The sequence below is a fragment of the Lupinus angustifolius genome, chromosome LG02 (assembly GCF_001865875.1).
Source record: "Lupinus angustifolius cultivar Tanjil chromosome LG02, LupAngTanjil_v1.0, whole genome shotgun sequence".
Lineage (NCBI taxonomy): Eukaryota > Viridiplantae > Streptophyta > Magnoliopsida > Fabales > Fabaceae > Lupinus > Lupinus angustifolius.
In genome coordinates this window covers 2,294,455-2,310,108 of record NC_032010.1, presented here as the reverse complement: position 1 = coordinate 2,310,108, position 15,654 = coordinate 2,294,455, and the positions used below count along the sequence as shown (strand labels likewise).

The window sequence follows — 15,654 nt, the reverse complement described above, 5'->3', positions numbered from 1 at the left end:
TAAGAAAATAAAAACTGAGCCAAGCCCAAAAAATCAGAATGATAATCAAAATAAGTATAATCTCTTCAAATAAAATATATTTCATATACACAACCATGAGAAATTTGACACCTTTGCCAAAAATAACCTCTGGTTTCTAAACTTAAAATACATAATAATTTCTAAACTTACATGACAATTTATATTTTGTTTTCAACTCATTGCCCCTTTCACACTACTTTTATATATTCCCATATATAAAGAGCAGAAAATTAAATACATGAACTTAGGCAATTAAATTTATTGCCCCCTCAAACTGAAAAAAAAAACTCTCCCAAGCCCACAAAATCATTGATATGAAAAAAATGTTAAAGGGCCTATGTAGCAAGAAACATTAAGCTTTGAAACTTGGAACAGCTTTCTTACTTGGTTCTTTTCTTTATATCAATTGACCCTGTTTGCTTTCTGGGTTGACTAACTACTGTTGAATATTTCCTTGATGGTGTAGGAATTAATGATGGGATCATAGTCCTATTTGCAAATTAGGAAAAAGGGAAAAAATATTACTAATATATTTGAGAAGAGCACAAGCAATTTTAGTTGATAATAATAATATATCAAACATTAACAATGATTTCATATATGTTAAATTTTGAATTAATGAATGAAGTATCTAAAAAATGATTGCATATGAGAATTTTTGAATAATGGCTTTTCAAAATGAGTTTATTTTTAAGGTGAACAAATAAACATATAACCATGATTAAATTATTTAATATGTTTAAGATTAAGGTAATAATGTACTTTAAGCAAAAATCATTGATAACATTTCTAGTTAGGGTTTGTTTGGAAGTTGGATTTTAGAGAGGGAACCATGAAATATACTTGCAAGACGACTGTCACGCCTTCCCTTTCCTCTCAAAAATTCAACTCTTAAACAAACCTGTATTCACTTGTTAATAAAAAGCGCAGCCCGATGTATGAGACTCCAACTTAGTGAGGTTTTGGATGTTAGATGTACGAAGCCTTATCTCTACAAGCGAAGAGACTGTTTCCATGATTTGAATCTATAAACTCATGAACACTAAACAACAATCTTACTGTTGCACCAAACTCACCCTCTAAATTTACAAACAAGTTAATATTAGAGGAAATTTAAATTTCCAAAAGTGTTTCACACATACTATTGTAGAATTAATATGAAGAAACTAGTTAGAAGGATTGTTATTTTTACCTTGGTTCAGGTATCCTTGATGGTTTTGGTTGAGTTGATGATTTCTTTGGTTTAGAAGGTAAGCCATTTGAAATGGTGGTTGGTTTAGGTATATGTGATGATAACCAATTCAACTCAGATTCTGAAGAATCACTAGTTGCAATATCAAGTTCATCAGATTCATCAGTAATGGTCATATCATAGCCATGCAAAGAAGGTTCAAGGCACATTTTTGAAGTCTCTGAAAGTGAACTAGGACTTAACAATGGAGAGAATTGTTTAGTTTCTGCATCCCATTGTCCAACTAGACTATCATCACTAGTTAAACTGTCATTCCTTTTCATCATAATCTTATCAATCCATTCACTAGAAGCTGATGATTCTTTATCATCTTCCTTTACATTTGTCACATTATTCACACTATGTGGCCATTGAGGTGAATTTCTATACATGTCATGGATATCTAGGCTTCTTCTTTTCAGCTTTGATGTGTCCTTTTTCTGTCCATACAAGACATTGTTGACATCAATGTTATCACACATGCAAACATCATTTTTGAAGAAAAAAAATAAGGCATAGATTGCTTTTAGATTTTGTATACTGCATGTAAATAATCACCTTACTTTTTTTCATGGATAAAGTCAGATATTGTAACAGTTGATTCAAAAATCAATGGTAGAATTTAATAACTCTATGATCTATCATTCATATGCATGTATCTTATCATAATCTTAACTGCTGATTTTCCAATCAATGGTTATAATAGCAATTTACCCTCTAATAAAGTACACTCACTTAAGAGAAGGTGTCCACTATTGTTACCTATAAGAGTTAACCCTTATTCAATTTTGATCAGCTTTATTTTGTAACACATGATTCATTAACTAAAAAAGGGTGGCCAAGTGCATGAGGCTCCCACTTAGTGGGGTCTGGGGGGTAGATGTACGCAGCCTTACCCTACAAGTGAAGAGGTTATTTCCAGGATTTGAACCCGTGATCTCATTTTCACTAAGCAACAACCTTACGTTGTGCCAAGCTTACCCTCTTATCTGTTAAATTTAGCAATGAAAGTATGCATGTGTTTGAGAGGTTTGAACAGAGATCAAGTGCTTCTGGCCTGCTTTATTCAGATAACTAAATTAATTTGATTATGTTTAATAACATGTTACCTCTAGGCTACTAGAATCATCTCTTGGCTTATGGCTGCCAAATCTTATAGGAGAAGAGCCATAAGATTTCAACTTTGGTGCTTCATGGCTACTACTATTGCCAGATTGTTGAAAGCGTTCTGGTTCTCCTTCCTTCCGAGCCAAAGCTGCCTTCAGACTAGAAATCTGGCAAAGACTCAACACTCAAAAGTAAGAAAAAGTAATTTTGTCGCGATTTATTGTATTGACCTCCTCCAAAGAAAGAAAAAGTAAGAACCTGTTCTTTAAGCTCTTTGACATCTGAGTTATTATTATCTTTATTAACTCGAGCCGCACCAAGTTCGATAGTGGAAACCCTTTCAGCAAACTTCAGTGTACTAAGTGTTTCTCCAAGAGCTTCTGGCTCCGGACTAATATGAACAAACATGAGTGTCTTAGCTTGTCCTCCTGATATGTGCACACACACATATATGTAGAAATGAGGTCCTTGGAGACAATACCATATTAGTCAAAGGAATAGAAATGGATCATTAATGTGAGAATCATACCAAGAGAATCCTGAAGCAGTTGAGTAAGTTTACTGTTCCTGTAGGGAACATGTGCGTTCTTTGAGGCAAGGGAAGCAATTACATCTCCTAAGGCAGAAAGTGACTTGTTGATATGTTGAGCCTCTTTAAGTCTATCCCCTGTGGCCTCAGATTTATCAGCCCTCTCACTTCCTGCTAGATCAACGAGATGCATACTACCGCGAATTGTACTTCCCGATGTCAGGTACCTTCCTTGAACATGAACTGTTAGGCAGCTGCAGTTATATATATACCATCACAAGTTAGTACTAAATTATATTATGATGCAAAACATACATGATTGCCAATGAGCACTATTGTTGTGCAATAAATGTACACAACTTTTTTAGGCAACTTCAATTTTCATATCACTCGTTGTCTGAATGTGTTATTCATAGAACATGTCTGATTGCAAAGGGACAACCTAAGGCCAAGTAAATGGTACCACTAGTTTCATTGGAAAAGTACTTAAGGTTTTAGCTAAAGCTAACCATAAGAACTGTAAAACTAAAATATATCTTCTAATTACCTGTGAGAACGACTACTGCGATCATTCATGGCAGTAGAACCAACAGCCCGATTCTTATGTCCCAAGTTCATCAAATTTATGACATCTGTAGTTGATGAAACGGGAACAAGGTTTGCATCCGGTACGTTAATGCCATCATGGGTACTGTTGCGAATTTCTAATGTTCGCAGGTGTTAAGGATAATATATAGAGGAACAAGAGAATCATTAAATGAAAATCGCATGCACCGATTCAGCACTATAGAAAATAGTTAGCAAGTTAGTATAGAGAAGGATATCTTTTGTTAGCACCGTCCATGGTTAATAGGTCTCTGACTTGCTCATTGTAAATCTCAAGCATCTGAACACTGATATCATAGAAAATGGTGTCTTTCCTTTGTTCTGAGAGAAGGAAAAGATCTCCCAATGCACGGTAGTTGACACCTAATGTTTCCTCAGTAAGTTCGTTCGGTCCAGACTGCATCAATACAAAAATACATTAATGGAGTTATTACAATTCACACTAGTCACAGAGCGGAAACATGGTGGAGCTAAGAAGATTTTCTAAATGTCTTACCATAGTGTGTGTTTTTCCTGATCCTGTTTGGCCGTAGGCAAATATACAAATGTTGTACCCATCTAGAACAGAGCGAATCAGAGGCTGCATATCTGAGAAAACTTCCGCTGCAAGCAACCATAAAGAGCATTAATAAATGTACTCCATTAAGGATAGTCACCATTGATTTTAAGTTAGTGACTTAAAACTTATGTAACTTGGTTTAAAAACAATTGATATCTCTTAGAACATGCATCAATTATACTTCAACAGCATATAATAGTTTCTCCTAATACCAACCTTGGGTTGCAGAAGGACCAAAAGCTCTATTGAAATTAAATGTTTTCTTCCCTTCTTTGCCATATTTGGAAGGTGTCATGATTGAGATACTTCCCTCCTCCACATTGCTGACAGAGCTATAATGGCTTGGTTGGTCACCTAAGAAGGGTCGAACTCGGCAGTACACCCGAATATTTCCTATCAACAGGAAAAAAATAGACAATTCATTCTCACATAAAATGAAAATCCAAAGACAAATTATAATTATACTCTTGATCATTTGAATTTACCTTTCAGGTCCTGCACTTGATTGTACAACTTGCGGTTTTCTTCAAGAACTTTATGATATCCTGATGCAGCAGAAGCTAAGGTATGCAAGTGCTTACCTATAAAGGGTAACAAGATATTAGTTAGATATATCATTGATATTCCTGTAAAAACTTGAGGGATTTTGTTTTTTCGAGTCTACGTACTAAGATAGATGACTTCCTCCTGGTATCTCTTTTGCAGAAATTGCATTCCTGATTTTGTTTCATAGACTATAGTTTTCAATTCCTAAAGGATGACAATATTAAACTTGTTACTTCACTTCATCAACTTATGAACAATTTCAACATCAAATTCTAGTATATATTACCAAGTTACCTGGATGCTTTTAGTTTGTTGTTCCACTAATTCTTGCTTCTTAAAGTCCTGGCTACTCGATTCATCGTGGTCGTTGTATGTATCATAAGATTCCTCTTCTAACTCCTCTTTAACCTGTAGTTCCTCTGCATCTTCCTTTTCTTCCATCTTAATATAATTTAGTAACAAAAAAGTCAATCACAAACAGTTGAGACTATAATAATAACTGCTCTAAGCATATTAATTTGCACTTGCACTTGCAATACATGTATATGGCGAATCTGAGTTTTACCTCTTCATCAACAGAAGTAGCTTTCGAAATTGAACATTCCACTTCAGAAGGTATCTTTTCTTCTTGAGTCATTTTAAGCTGCAATTATGAATTTTTTAACAATAAATTCAGCAAGATTCATGCACCAAGTCAAGTGTGTCAGTTTGTGTGTGAATCTCCAAGTAAAAATATGAAGTTTTTCTTTAGAATTCTGTCATCGGGATGAAATCGAACATGATTAAAAGAGAAAGATGCGTACCGTTTCATTTTGGATTTGCATTCGACGTTCAAACTCCTCCACGACTTTGCTAAGCAGGGACTCCACAACCTGTCATGGCAAAATAGGTTATATCTATAGTGAAGGAGGTATAAAGCCAAATAACCCAATGTGAAGAATCAAATGGCTCAAAAACTTAAGCAAAAGTACATGAATGATTTTATATATCTAACAGTTATGTTACTCATTGCATGATAAATATCACCTAGAAAACTTTTCAGAATGGAAGTGGTTTCCTCTTAATCTAATGTATAGCGAGGATATATCTATCGACGAAAATACTCGACAACTTCTGGATAACTAACATTTTTGTGATGCTAAGTACTTGGTTCTCAGGAAATTTGCGCGATTTATTGTACATATAACATTGCTTATCTATTGAAGAAGAAATAACTCTTACCATGGGAATTTCTTCTGGCCTCTTGTCACACAAATATTCGCGAACTAATGAATGTAAGGATGGAAAGGAACTCTGCAGATACAAAAACAATAAGCTTAGACAGATGATCCTCAAGATCTAGATAAAAAGTCTAAGAAATTATAAACAATAAAGCTCTCTAACCCCTTCATTTCGATCATGACCGGAATCGATGTATGATGAGTGATCACTCATAACATCCTTGTCTCCTGATGGCATGGTCCATAAACTCTTCATGAATGGTTCTGAGTTTTTCCTCAAAAGTGTTTTCCCAGAGATAGGTGGCTTTGAACTTCCAATCCCACCATATTTCCATATTCCAAGTTTCCCACCTTGCTTCCATTCAGCGTAAGACTTAAGTGCTAAAACACAATTCACTACCCTTGAAGATTTTCCTCCCTGTAAAATGTAAATACAGCATGTACCAAAAAGATTTGTTAAAGCATAATATTAATTGCTTTATAGTAAAGAAAATGCTTGTAACATATCTGTTAAGAGCCAACTTTCCTCTCATCAATATGATAAAATGATGAAAACTATATGCACATGGAAGGTGATAGGTGTATAACTGTGTGTGTCTACTATAGTATAATTATTGTGTAATAATAATAAGGGCAACCTAGTGCACGAGGCTGTCACTTAGTGGTTCTGAAAAGGATAGATGTACGCAGTCTTACTCTGACAAGCAGAGAGACTGTTCCCAGTATTTAAACCCGTGACATGGATACTAAGAAATAACTTTAACATTGCGCCAAATTCACCCTCTTTGTGTAATAATAATATCATAGATTTAAATCTAACAAGCTCATCAAGGTATTAAACAGAAAGGTTCCAAGTTGGGTTAATTAGTACCTGTTCCAAATCAGAAGCTTCAAAGGTGGGAAGTCCCATTTCCTCTGCAGCTACAAGAAAGTTCCTTACATTTTCAAAGTATTGAAATGCTGACAGAGCTGCCCCATCAGGAATAAGAACAGAATCATTGGGGGCTTCAACTACCTAACAACATAGGTGCAACAATTGTAACATAAGAGTGATGCTTATGAAATCAATGTGAAACATAACATTAACATAGCATGCTCATGGAGTGATAGTTAATGCATGCTCCAGGAAAATCTTTACCATAGATTTCAGTCAACCTCATATAACTTTTAGAGACTAACCAAAAATCAAGGCAAAAGCTTAGGAAATAAGAAAGATTTTATTGAGAGATATTATATTTAATCCATTGAAAAGTAATGTATTTAGTTTTCCTATAAAACTTGTTTTCTGATTCCTCAATAGGTGCGCAACACTCAACAATCTAAGGAGACTTTTCTCGAGCACGGATTGAAACTTTCGAGAAACATATAGGGCGGCCATGTGTATATAGCCTTATTCCAGCAAGTGGAGAGACTGTTTCCAGGACCAGACTTTACGAAAGGAACATACCTTGATGACTGCCCCGGGTTGAATTCTATTAAGAACATTGCAAAGGATAATCCCGCTACGCAATCCAAGCCTGAAATCATCTTCAGAAGGTTCAGCTGGCAAGTCTTTCCCTCCAACAACACCAACTGTTTTTCGCAGCCAACCAGCTGCTTCATACCTTCTCAATGCTGCAACAACATCAGACAAGTACAACCTATGTTATGTTCTTTCTTGCAACTATATATTGTTTCATTCATGCAGTTACTACTATCAATGGTTTTAAAATTGTTATATTACAAAGATTTCTATTGATGAATCATGTATTTCGTACAATTATCATTATTGAGCGAAATCGAGAATATGATTAATCATAAAAGTACTTTTATGTATACAACAAACTCATACAACTTTCTCAACTTTTATTTTATAGCATATATATAAATTTTCTTGTGCATAATACATTTCCATACTCATGAAACAAAATTAAAAAACAGAACTTTCAATAAAACAAATGTCATATTATTAGTTGAAACTTGAAACCAACATTCTTGGGAAACAAAAGGAGAGAAAAGAACCTTAGCTATGAATTAAAATTAAAAAATTTCTCAGAAAAACATGAATTGATTTCATAATGATAGTAAAAATACAAACCTACATGATACATTAAACAAAGATAGAAAGCAATAATAATAATGATCATATTAAAGAAAACAAAGAAGATAGAAATACATACAAGCTTCTTCAGCTTTTCTTGAAGCCAAGTTAACATCACTCAATCTACCACCATGATGTTGAAGAACATCTTCAACCACAGATACAACAGAAAATGGAAAAACTTGTTCTGTACCCATAATCTCAAAAACTCAAACCAAAACAACAAAAAATCCAAAAACCTGGTACAACAAGAATTGCATTCAAACTAGATATATTAAACAATACAAAACAACCCAAGCTTCCTATAATATATAAAAAAAGGCTTAAAGTCTAAGGGGGTGTAATGAAAAATAATTGTTAGCTAGAAAAAGCTAAGAAAAAATGAATATGAATATATATAGACAATGTGATTCTGGGAAAAGCTTCTTGAAGATGAAGCTACAGAATCACAAAGACAATAAGAAAAGTTGGTTTTATTTTTCTTTTGTTGGTATCTCTCTTTCATCTCAAGTTTCATGTCTATATTGACGTAGAAAAGTTGACACCGAACCTGGTTCCGACCCTCTCGTGTTACTTAATGGTTTGTATTTAACGGGTCATTATTCAAACCTATAGTTTATATTTTATAACTTTATAGTTTTATATATACTCTCTCTTTTGTACATCGTATGTACTCTTTGTATTTGGGAAACTTTATGGAAAATTTTTAATTATCCTAAAAAATTTAACCAATTTTTTTCATGGACTTTTTTTCTCTATAAAATTTCAATTGAAAGTTGAGGCATGAACTTCTTTTGATATTATTTTTCTTCAGTGTATTTAGGCTATGACAAATCTAAGACTAGGGAGTATAATTTGTAATATATATTAAAAATTAAAATAATAAGTAACATTATATATAAAAGGATGAAAACATTACTATTAAAATCACATATTTTAAATATAGTTAATTAAATAAATTACACATCTTTATGTGTCTTTATATTTTAAAATTGTTGAATAATTAATTCATTGTCAATGTTTTTAAATATTTCTCACTTAATATAAGTCATTAAATTTATCCATACATCTCCAATTTGATTATCTTAGCAATCCAGCAATTAAAAAATAAACAATAAAATTACTTGTAGAAATGGTGAAACATAATTTGGCAAACATAATAGAATATAATTGAAATAAAGTAAAATAAAAACAATAAAATGACAAAGAGTTAAATAGTGAATAGAAACATTGAAGTAAATAAAGAATAAAGGCAATGAATGGTGATTGAAGATAATGAATAAAAACAATAAAATAGAAATAATGTTAAACATATAATGGAAACAATAAAATAGAAATAATGAAACAAAAAGAATAAAAGCAAACAAGACAATGGATAAAAATAGTAGAATTGAAATAGTGTTAAGCAGATAATGGAAAAATGAAATATAGAGTAGAAACAATAAAATGGAAAATGGTAAAATGTTATATGAAAAACAATCAACTATAAGTGAAATAACCATTAAAGGTAATTTGAATGCAAAACTTTGTCTTTATATAGAATATGAACTCACATCTTTTATGTGCTATTTAAAGTAATAATTTCTAATTTGTGGTAACATATTTTTTCTATCTTGATAATTTTTAAGCTTCTCATTGTGAACTTGAAGAATAGTAAATAATATATAATTTAAAAAAAAATCCAGGGTGGATATTTGCACACCTTCAAAACCAGATGGCATTATCCTTGTATTTTGGGATTGGATCCTAAACCTTTGTTTACTTGAATCAACATATAATTTATGAACATATAATTTTAAATATAGAGTTAGAAGGGTTGCACGACATAAAGTATAATTATTCGAGTTTAAATCTCGACAAATATGTTTTTTTTGTCTTTCCTTAAAAAAATGGGAAACATTAGTCTATTTAGAAACATAAATTATATAATCAAAATAAGGATTATTATTGGCTCAACAATAGTTTGATTATTATTGGAATAGGCTAAATAAATTTGTCAAACGATATTTTTTTATTAAAATATATAATGGATGTGTTATTGATTACCTTGTAAGTTGGGGGTGTAAATTAGTCGAACTATTTATGAACTCGACTTGTTAATCTTTCCATCATACTTGTTTGTTTGAGCTTGGAGTTAGGCTCAATTATTTAAACGATGCAAACTATTTGTAAATGACTTGAATTCATGTACTATTGTTATATATTATTAGATTAATTGTAATTTTATTTTTGGCAAATTAGATTGAGAGTCCTTCAACTTTTCAATGTGAAAAACTATTTTGATTTTTCCCTTTTTAAAGAATATATATATATATATATATATATATATATTTACTGTGTCTGAGTTTTATACATTATCAGTTCATCATTCGCTATTCATTTTCAATCATCATTACCTCTTCAAAAAATAATACAAATGAATAATAAATAATGTATTGATTATATATAAATCTTCACATCAATACATAAATATTACACTTTTGGTGAAGTCATTTTGAATGAAAACTTATACAATATGTCATATTGGGAAACAATTGTATTTATACATTTTAGTGATATCATTTGTAACTAAATTTAAATATACTCCCAAAATTTTATTGGTTATATCTACCTATATAAATATTCACATCTCTCTTTCTCATTTTAATGGTGGAAACCTAGACTATTTGAATTATCACATGTATATTCCAGCATTATTTAACCTTCACGACATTAGTTAATTAGTATTATATATGTAATGGAAAATGATATATCTTTATATTAAGAAGAATTAATAAAAAGATTTATTAATGAAGAAAAATATAATGATCGATAATAATGAGAAACTAAAAACAGTCAAACCTATTTATAAAAGTGTAAATCTTTTCAAATTTTCCTTTCTCTGGGAGACAATTTAGCTATGAAGCACGGATTCGTCAAACACCCTCACGTGTCAGTATCCGACACGTATCAGACACGGATATGCTCAGATTCGCGAAGGATACGTATCCATATAGTATCCAAAAATTAAAAAAATTAAAAATATTAAGACACGTATCTGATTCGTTTTCAATAAAATATAGGCTATATGGATTCGTTTTCAGTAAAATATAAGATATATAGATTCGTTTCCAATAAAACAAGATAAGATATATTTGTTTCCAATAAAAAGGATAAAATAGATTCGTTTCTAATAAAACAGGATAAGATATATTCGTTTTCATTAAAATAAGATAAAATATATTTGTTATGGATGGCAATGATTTTAGGATAGATTTGTTTTCATTAAAATAGGATAAGATAAATTTGTTATGGAGGGCATGACTTTAAATTTCCATTATATTTTTTACTTTGGATATTTTGATTTATACTTATAATTTTATCATATTTTATGTGTTTTTATTATTTTATATGCATATCCCTGAACGTATCGTATCCTATATTTTGGAAAAAATACGTATCGGATATGTATCATATCCGACACACGTATCAGTATCCGTGGTTCATATCAATTTAGCACTTCAAACAAAATTCGTTAAAATTATAATCTCTTTAATTATTCCCCCTAGGCCTCTATCTATAGGTGGCAGGTATGTGTTCTATGATGTATTTGACAATGATTACATTTATCTATTTATACATTTGAAATAAAAATCTGCTGACTTACTAACCAACTTTTATTGGCACAGAAATACAAGAGTTTTTTTCAACAAAAATTAAAGTTTTTGTAGGATCAAGAGTCACAATCCTGATTCAAAATGGTAAGATAGCCAGTCACAAAAAAATGACAAGAGTTTCATAATGGCATATTATTGTTATGAGAATGATATTAAATTTTAGAGTAAATATTCATTTTAGTCCCTCATATTTTTTGATTTTACTAGTTTGATTCTTCAAAAGTTGAAAAACCTAAAATGGTCCACAAAAATTTCAAATATGAGTCAAAATAGTCTCATGTTTTAAAACATTTGGTATGGACTAATTTGATGCCAAAAAGAAATAATTTGACTCACATTTAAAATTTTTGAGGACCATTTTGGGTATTCAATTTTTGAAGGACCAAACTGATAAGATCGAAAAACATAAGGGACTAAAATATGTAATTACTCTAAATTTTAAGCTGAGTGCATGTTTTGGTTTAATATTATTTAGGAAAACAACATTTTTTTCTCTCCAAAAAGTTTTTTCACCATCTCACAATATGTTTGAGTACTTAGTTTAGAAGCTATTGATTAGTTAAACCACAAACAATTTTTTTTAACCAAAAGCTACAAATTTCCTAAAGTTTTTATAAGTAGTGGAGACTATTTCACCTCCACAAGAGATATATTATTGTTTCATCTATTACATATTTTGTCTGTAATTTTATGCATACAAGTGATTATTTGTTTCATAAACAAGGGGACCGTAAGGCCCAAAAGCAATCAAGTGCTAGTATAATCAATTATGGAAGTGATTTCATCTTTTCACACAATAAATTGCATATTAAAAGTGATTTCATTTTTTTACACAATAAATTGCATATTAAAAGTGATTTCATTTTTTCACACAATAAATTGCATATTAAAAGTGATTATTTTTATATAATCCAAATGAAATTGAACATTTTGAGATAGTGTTTAGCCAATAAATAAATTCAATACAGAAAGAATGACAATGTTATATTTAATGAGTGAACATAATATATAGGATAACATTATAAATTAATGTATAAGAATTAAGATAGTTAGAGGCTAATACAAGTTAATCTAATTTCTAGAGACATGTGAAGGCAAAAAGAAAATGACAGGAGAAATGATTGTAAATTTTTTGTTAATAAACAATTTATAATAGAATATTATAACGTCATTTATATACCTGACCCGACTAAGATCATTTGTTTGTATGTCGTCAATCATTATACGAAAACAAAAACCAATTACAGCCTAATCAATTATAAAAAATTGTAATACATATAATTAATTATTAAAATGTTTATTTACAAATTATTCAAAACACACACTTAGAGAATAAATAGGGCCTTGGTATATCTTTGCTAGTATTCCTCAACAAGCAACAAAGCAATCAGAATCATGCACTTCACAAACTTTGATTAAAGCAAAAATAATACTACTATGTATAAAAGTATGCAAAGTTGCTAATAGATTATATAGAAACTGATACATACATTATTCATGCATTTTGCTTCCACACCAATAAACTAACCACATGTTATCAAACTAGAGATATTCTATAATCTTTACAATGCTAACATTTAAACATGCAATGAGAGCACCAGTAAGAAAAAATATATATTTTAAGCATCAATATCGATAATGATTTGTGCATAGTAAATTAACATGTCCCCTGAATTGATATGAATGTGTTTCACTTTCAACAACTACACTTATAAAAGCTTATAACAAGTGATTACTTGAAAAGATGGAAGAGATATAACAAGGTTTGAGCATGCACACATCATGAAAAGATGGAAGAGATGGTCCACTTTTGTGATTTTGAAATTTTGTAATTAATTTGGTTATCACTCAGAACTTAGAGTTACTTTCTTCGACCACTAAAATAGATCTTTATATCTATATCAGGAGATAATATTCCTTGAAACCAATAAAATATGACATGTACCCTATTTTTTTAAACATGACACATGTTACGATTTTAGTAACAAATAAAATAACTTATCTCCTGATAAAAAAATATAATTTATTATATATATATATATGGGGTTTGCTAACATAAGGACCTTCTTTTTTAATTAGGAGCATGTTAGTATTATGTACTAAAACAATTGGACTAAAATTACCCTTTTTTATTGAATAATGTTTAAATATTAGGGACATTTTAATAATTTCACTTATTTTTCTCTCCTCTCATCTTCTCTCTAACTTCATTATCTCTGCATCAACCACACTCCATCTTCGTTTAGTTTTTCAGCATCATACCAATCATCCAGTTGCATTCATTCTACTCACAATCCTCACTCATTCATAATTTTTGAGTTATTCTAGTCCACCTTTCCCTTAATATGCTTTGGGAACATTGTTATGGTTTGTTTCTATTCATCAGCCCCCAAACATATTGATGAAGATATTTCCATTTTGGGCGGCAAAAAACTAAAGTTAATGAATTAGATGTAGAAAAATGGTTCCTTTGTTGTTTGCACTCTGGTGAACATAGGAACTAGTTTAGTTGACTCTTGGATGTTTAAGGATCCTAGCTCAGTATTTTTATGGATCCACCTTTAACGGTTTAGATTCCAAATTGGTTAGAGGGAGTTAATTGTGTCCCACTGATTCTCCTTTGGATTGTGCTAACAATGCTTAAATAGATTGTGATTGCTAAAAACTTGAACTGAGATGGATTGCGTTGGCGCTTAAGGCTTTGTTTTGTTTGGGAGTTAGGAGGAAAAGGAAAGGAATGAGAGGGGGAAGAAAAGGAATGAGAAGGTAGGGAAATCCAACTAAACCTCTCTCTTGTTTGAGAGTGTGAAATTTAGACAGGAGGGGATGGAGGGTTAATGTAATACAAAAATACTATTTTACTCCCCTTTAAAAATCAATAGTATATTATATATTATATGTTATAGAATAACATTAGTAAGGGTAATTAGTTAATTTGACTTATTTTCCTCTCAAACATTTCAATTTGGGGGAATTGTGCATTTGAAGGTTTGAGGGGTTTGAAAAATCCTTCAAAACCCTCCCCTCTCCTCCACTAAACTCCCGAACAAGGGATTTTCTCTCCTAAACCCTCCCATTCCTTCCCTCCCCCTCCAAAATGGTATTCCCAAACACACCCTAAAGAGATAAATAGTTGCAGAGAGAGAAGATGGTTCATTAGCTGCTCATTGTATACAAAGTTAGAATGAAAGGGTTTGAGGATGAGAGAAGAGAAATGTAAGTGAAACTATTAAAATGTCCCTGATGTTTAAACACTATTCAATAAAAAAGTAAAGGTAATTTTTGTCTAACTGTTTTGATACACAATACTAACATGCTCGTAACTAAAAAAGAAGTTTATCCGTGTTAGCAAATCCTTATTTATATATATATAATTACTATACGGTTCCACCACAAACACTCCAGCTTCTCTATGTAAAATCTGAACATGTTATCATCATTACATTTTAAGGAACTTGGATATAGTAAACAAAATCTAAGATGAAAGAGTTTCTCCATATGCATGTTAGCATTATTAGACAAATGAACCTAAAATACTTTAAAATTTATGTTCTTATGGATTATTTTTGAATCCCCATTAGGCACTCACAATTTCCCTTAATAAAGTGTACATTGTTATAATAACATATGCATGTACATTCATTAAGGTTGGTTTACCCAACATAATCTATTGTATGGATTGCTTTCATGAATCTACCTAAAAATTATAATGTATGGGGCCCCTTGTATATGGGTTCTTTCTGCACTCCCTCTTTTGTAGGATTTGATTTTTTCCCCCAATTTTGGAAGTGATATGCTCCTAATTATATAGTGTTGGGAAAAATAAATGAAAATAAAAAGAATGAAAAATAAAGAACAAAGACAGAACACAAGATAATTTGATAACGACTTTTCGTCAATTCTACCTATATCTATAGGAATGTTAATGACTACCAATATATTAATAAACCTATCACGTTACTTATTAGGGTTTACAAAATATATATTTATAGTTTGATACTACATCAATAACGCCAAGCCCGTTGCACTTCACTCCATTCGCCTCACCAACAACAACCCTTTAGATACTGCAACTATGAGTCATACAGAATCATCTGTA

The 15,654-nt window shown here is 31.1% G+C and overlaps 1 protein-coding gene across 3 annotated transcripts; it reads right to left on the bottom strand.

Moving 5' to 3' along the window:
* LOC109332272 (kinesin-like protein KIN-14I) lies at window positions 31–8,400 on the bottom strand. Of its 3 annotated transcripts, XM_019567212.1 has the most exons (20): window positions 7,979–8,400; window positions 7,267–7,433; window positions 6,691–6,834; window positions 5,983–6,237; window positions 5,821–5,892; window positions 5,403–5,471; window positions 5,165–5,242; window positions 4,894–5,040; window positions 4,722–4,803; window positions 4,539–4,634; window positions 4,270–4,446; window positions 3,991–4,097; window positions 3,713–3,891; window positions 3,436–3,597; window positions 2,889–3,142; window positions 2,618–2,787; window positions 2,362–2,526; window positions 1,214–1,698; window positions 372–510; window positions 31–301 (listed from the first exon to the last, which is right to left on the bottom strand). In XM_019567212.1, the coding sequence occupies exons 1-19, from the start codon at window positions 8,094–8,096 to the stop codon at window positions 402–404; spliced, it is 3,036 nt and encodes a 1,011-aa protein (XP_019422757.1). In that variant the 5' UTR covers window positions 8,097–8,400; the 3' UTR covers window positions 31–301; window positions 372–401. The 3 variants fall into 3 exon arrangements, with proteins under 3 accessions (XP_019422757.1, XP_019422748.1, XP_019422766.1); XM_019567203.1 differs by having other exon boundaries at window positions 31–510; XM_019567221.1 differs by having other exon boundaries at window positions 31–510; window positions 1,214–1,692.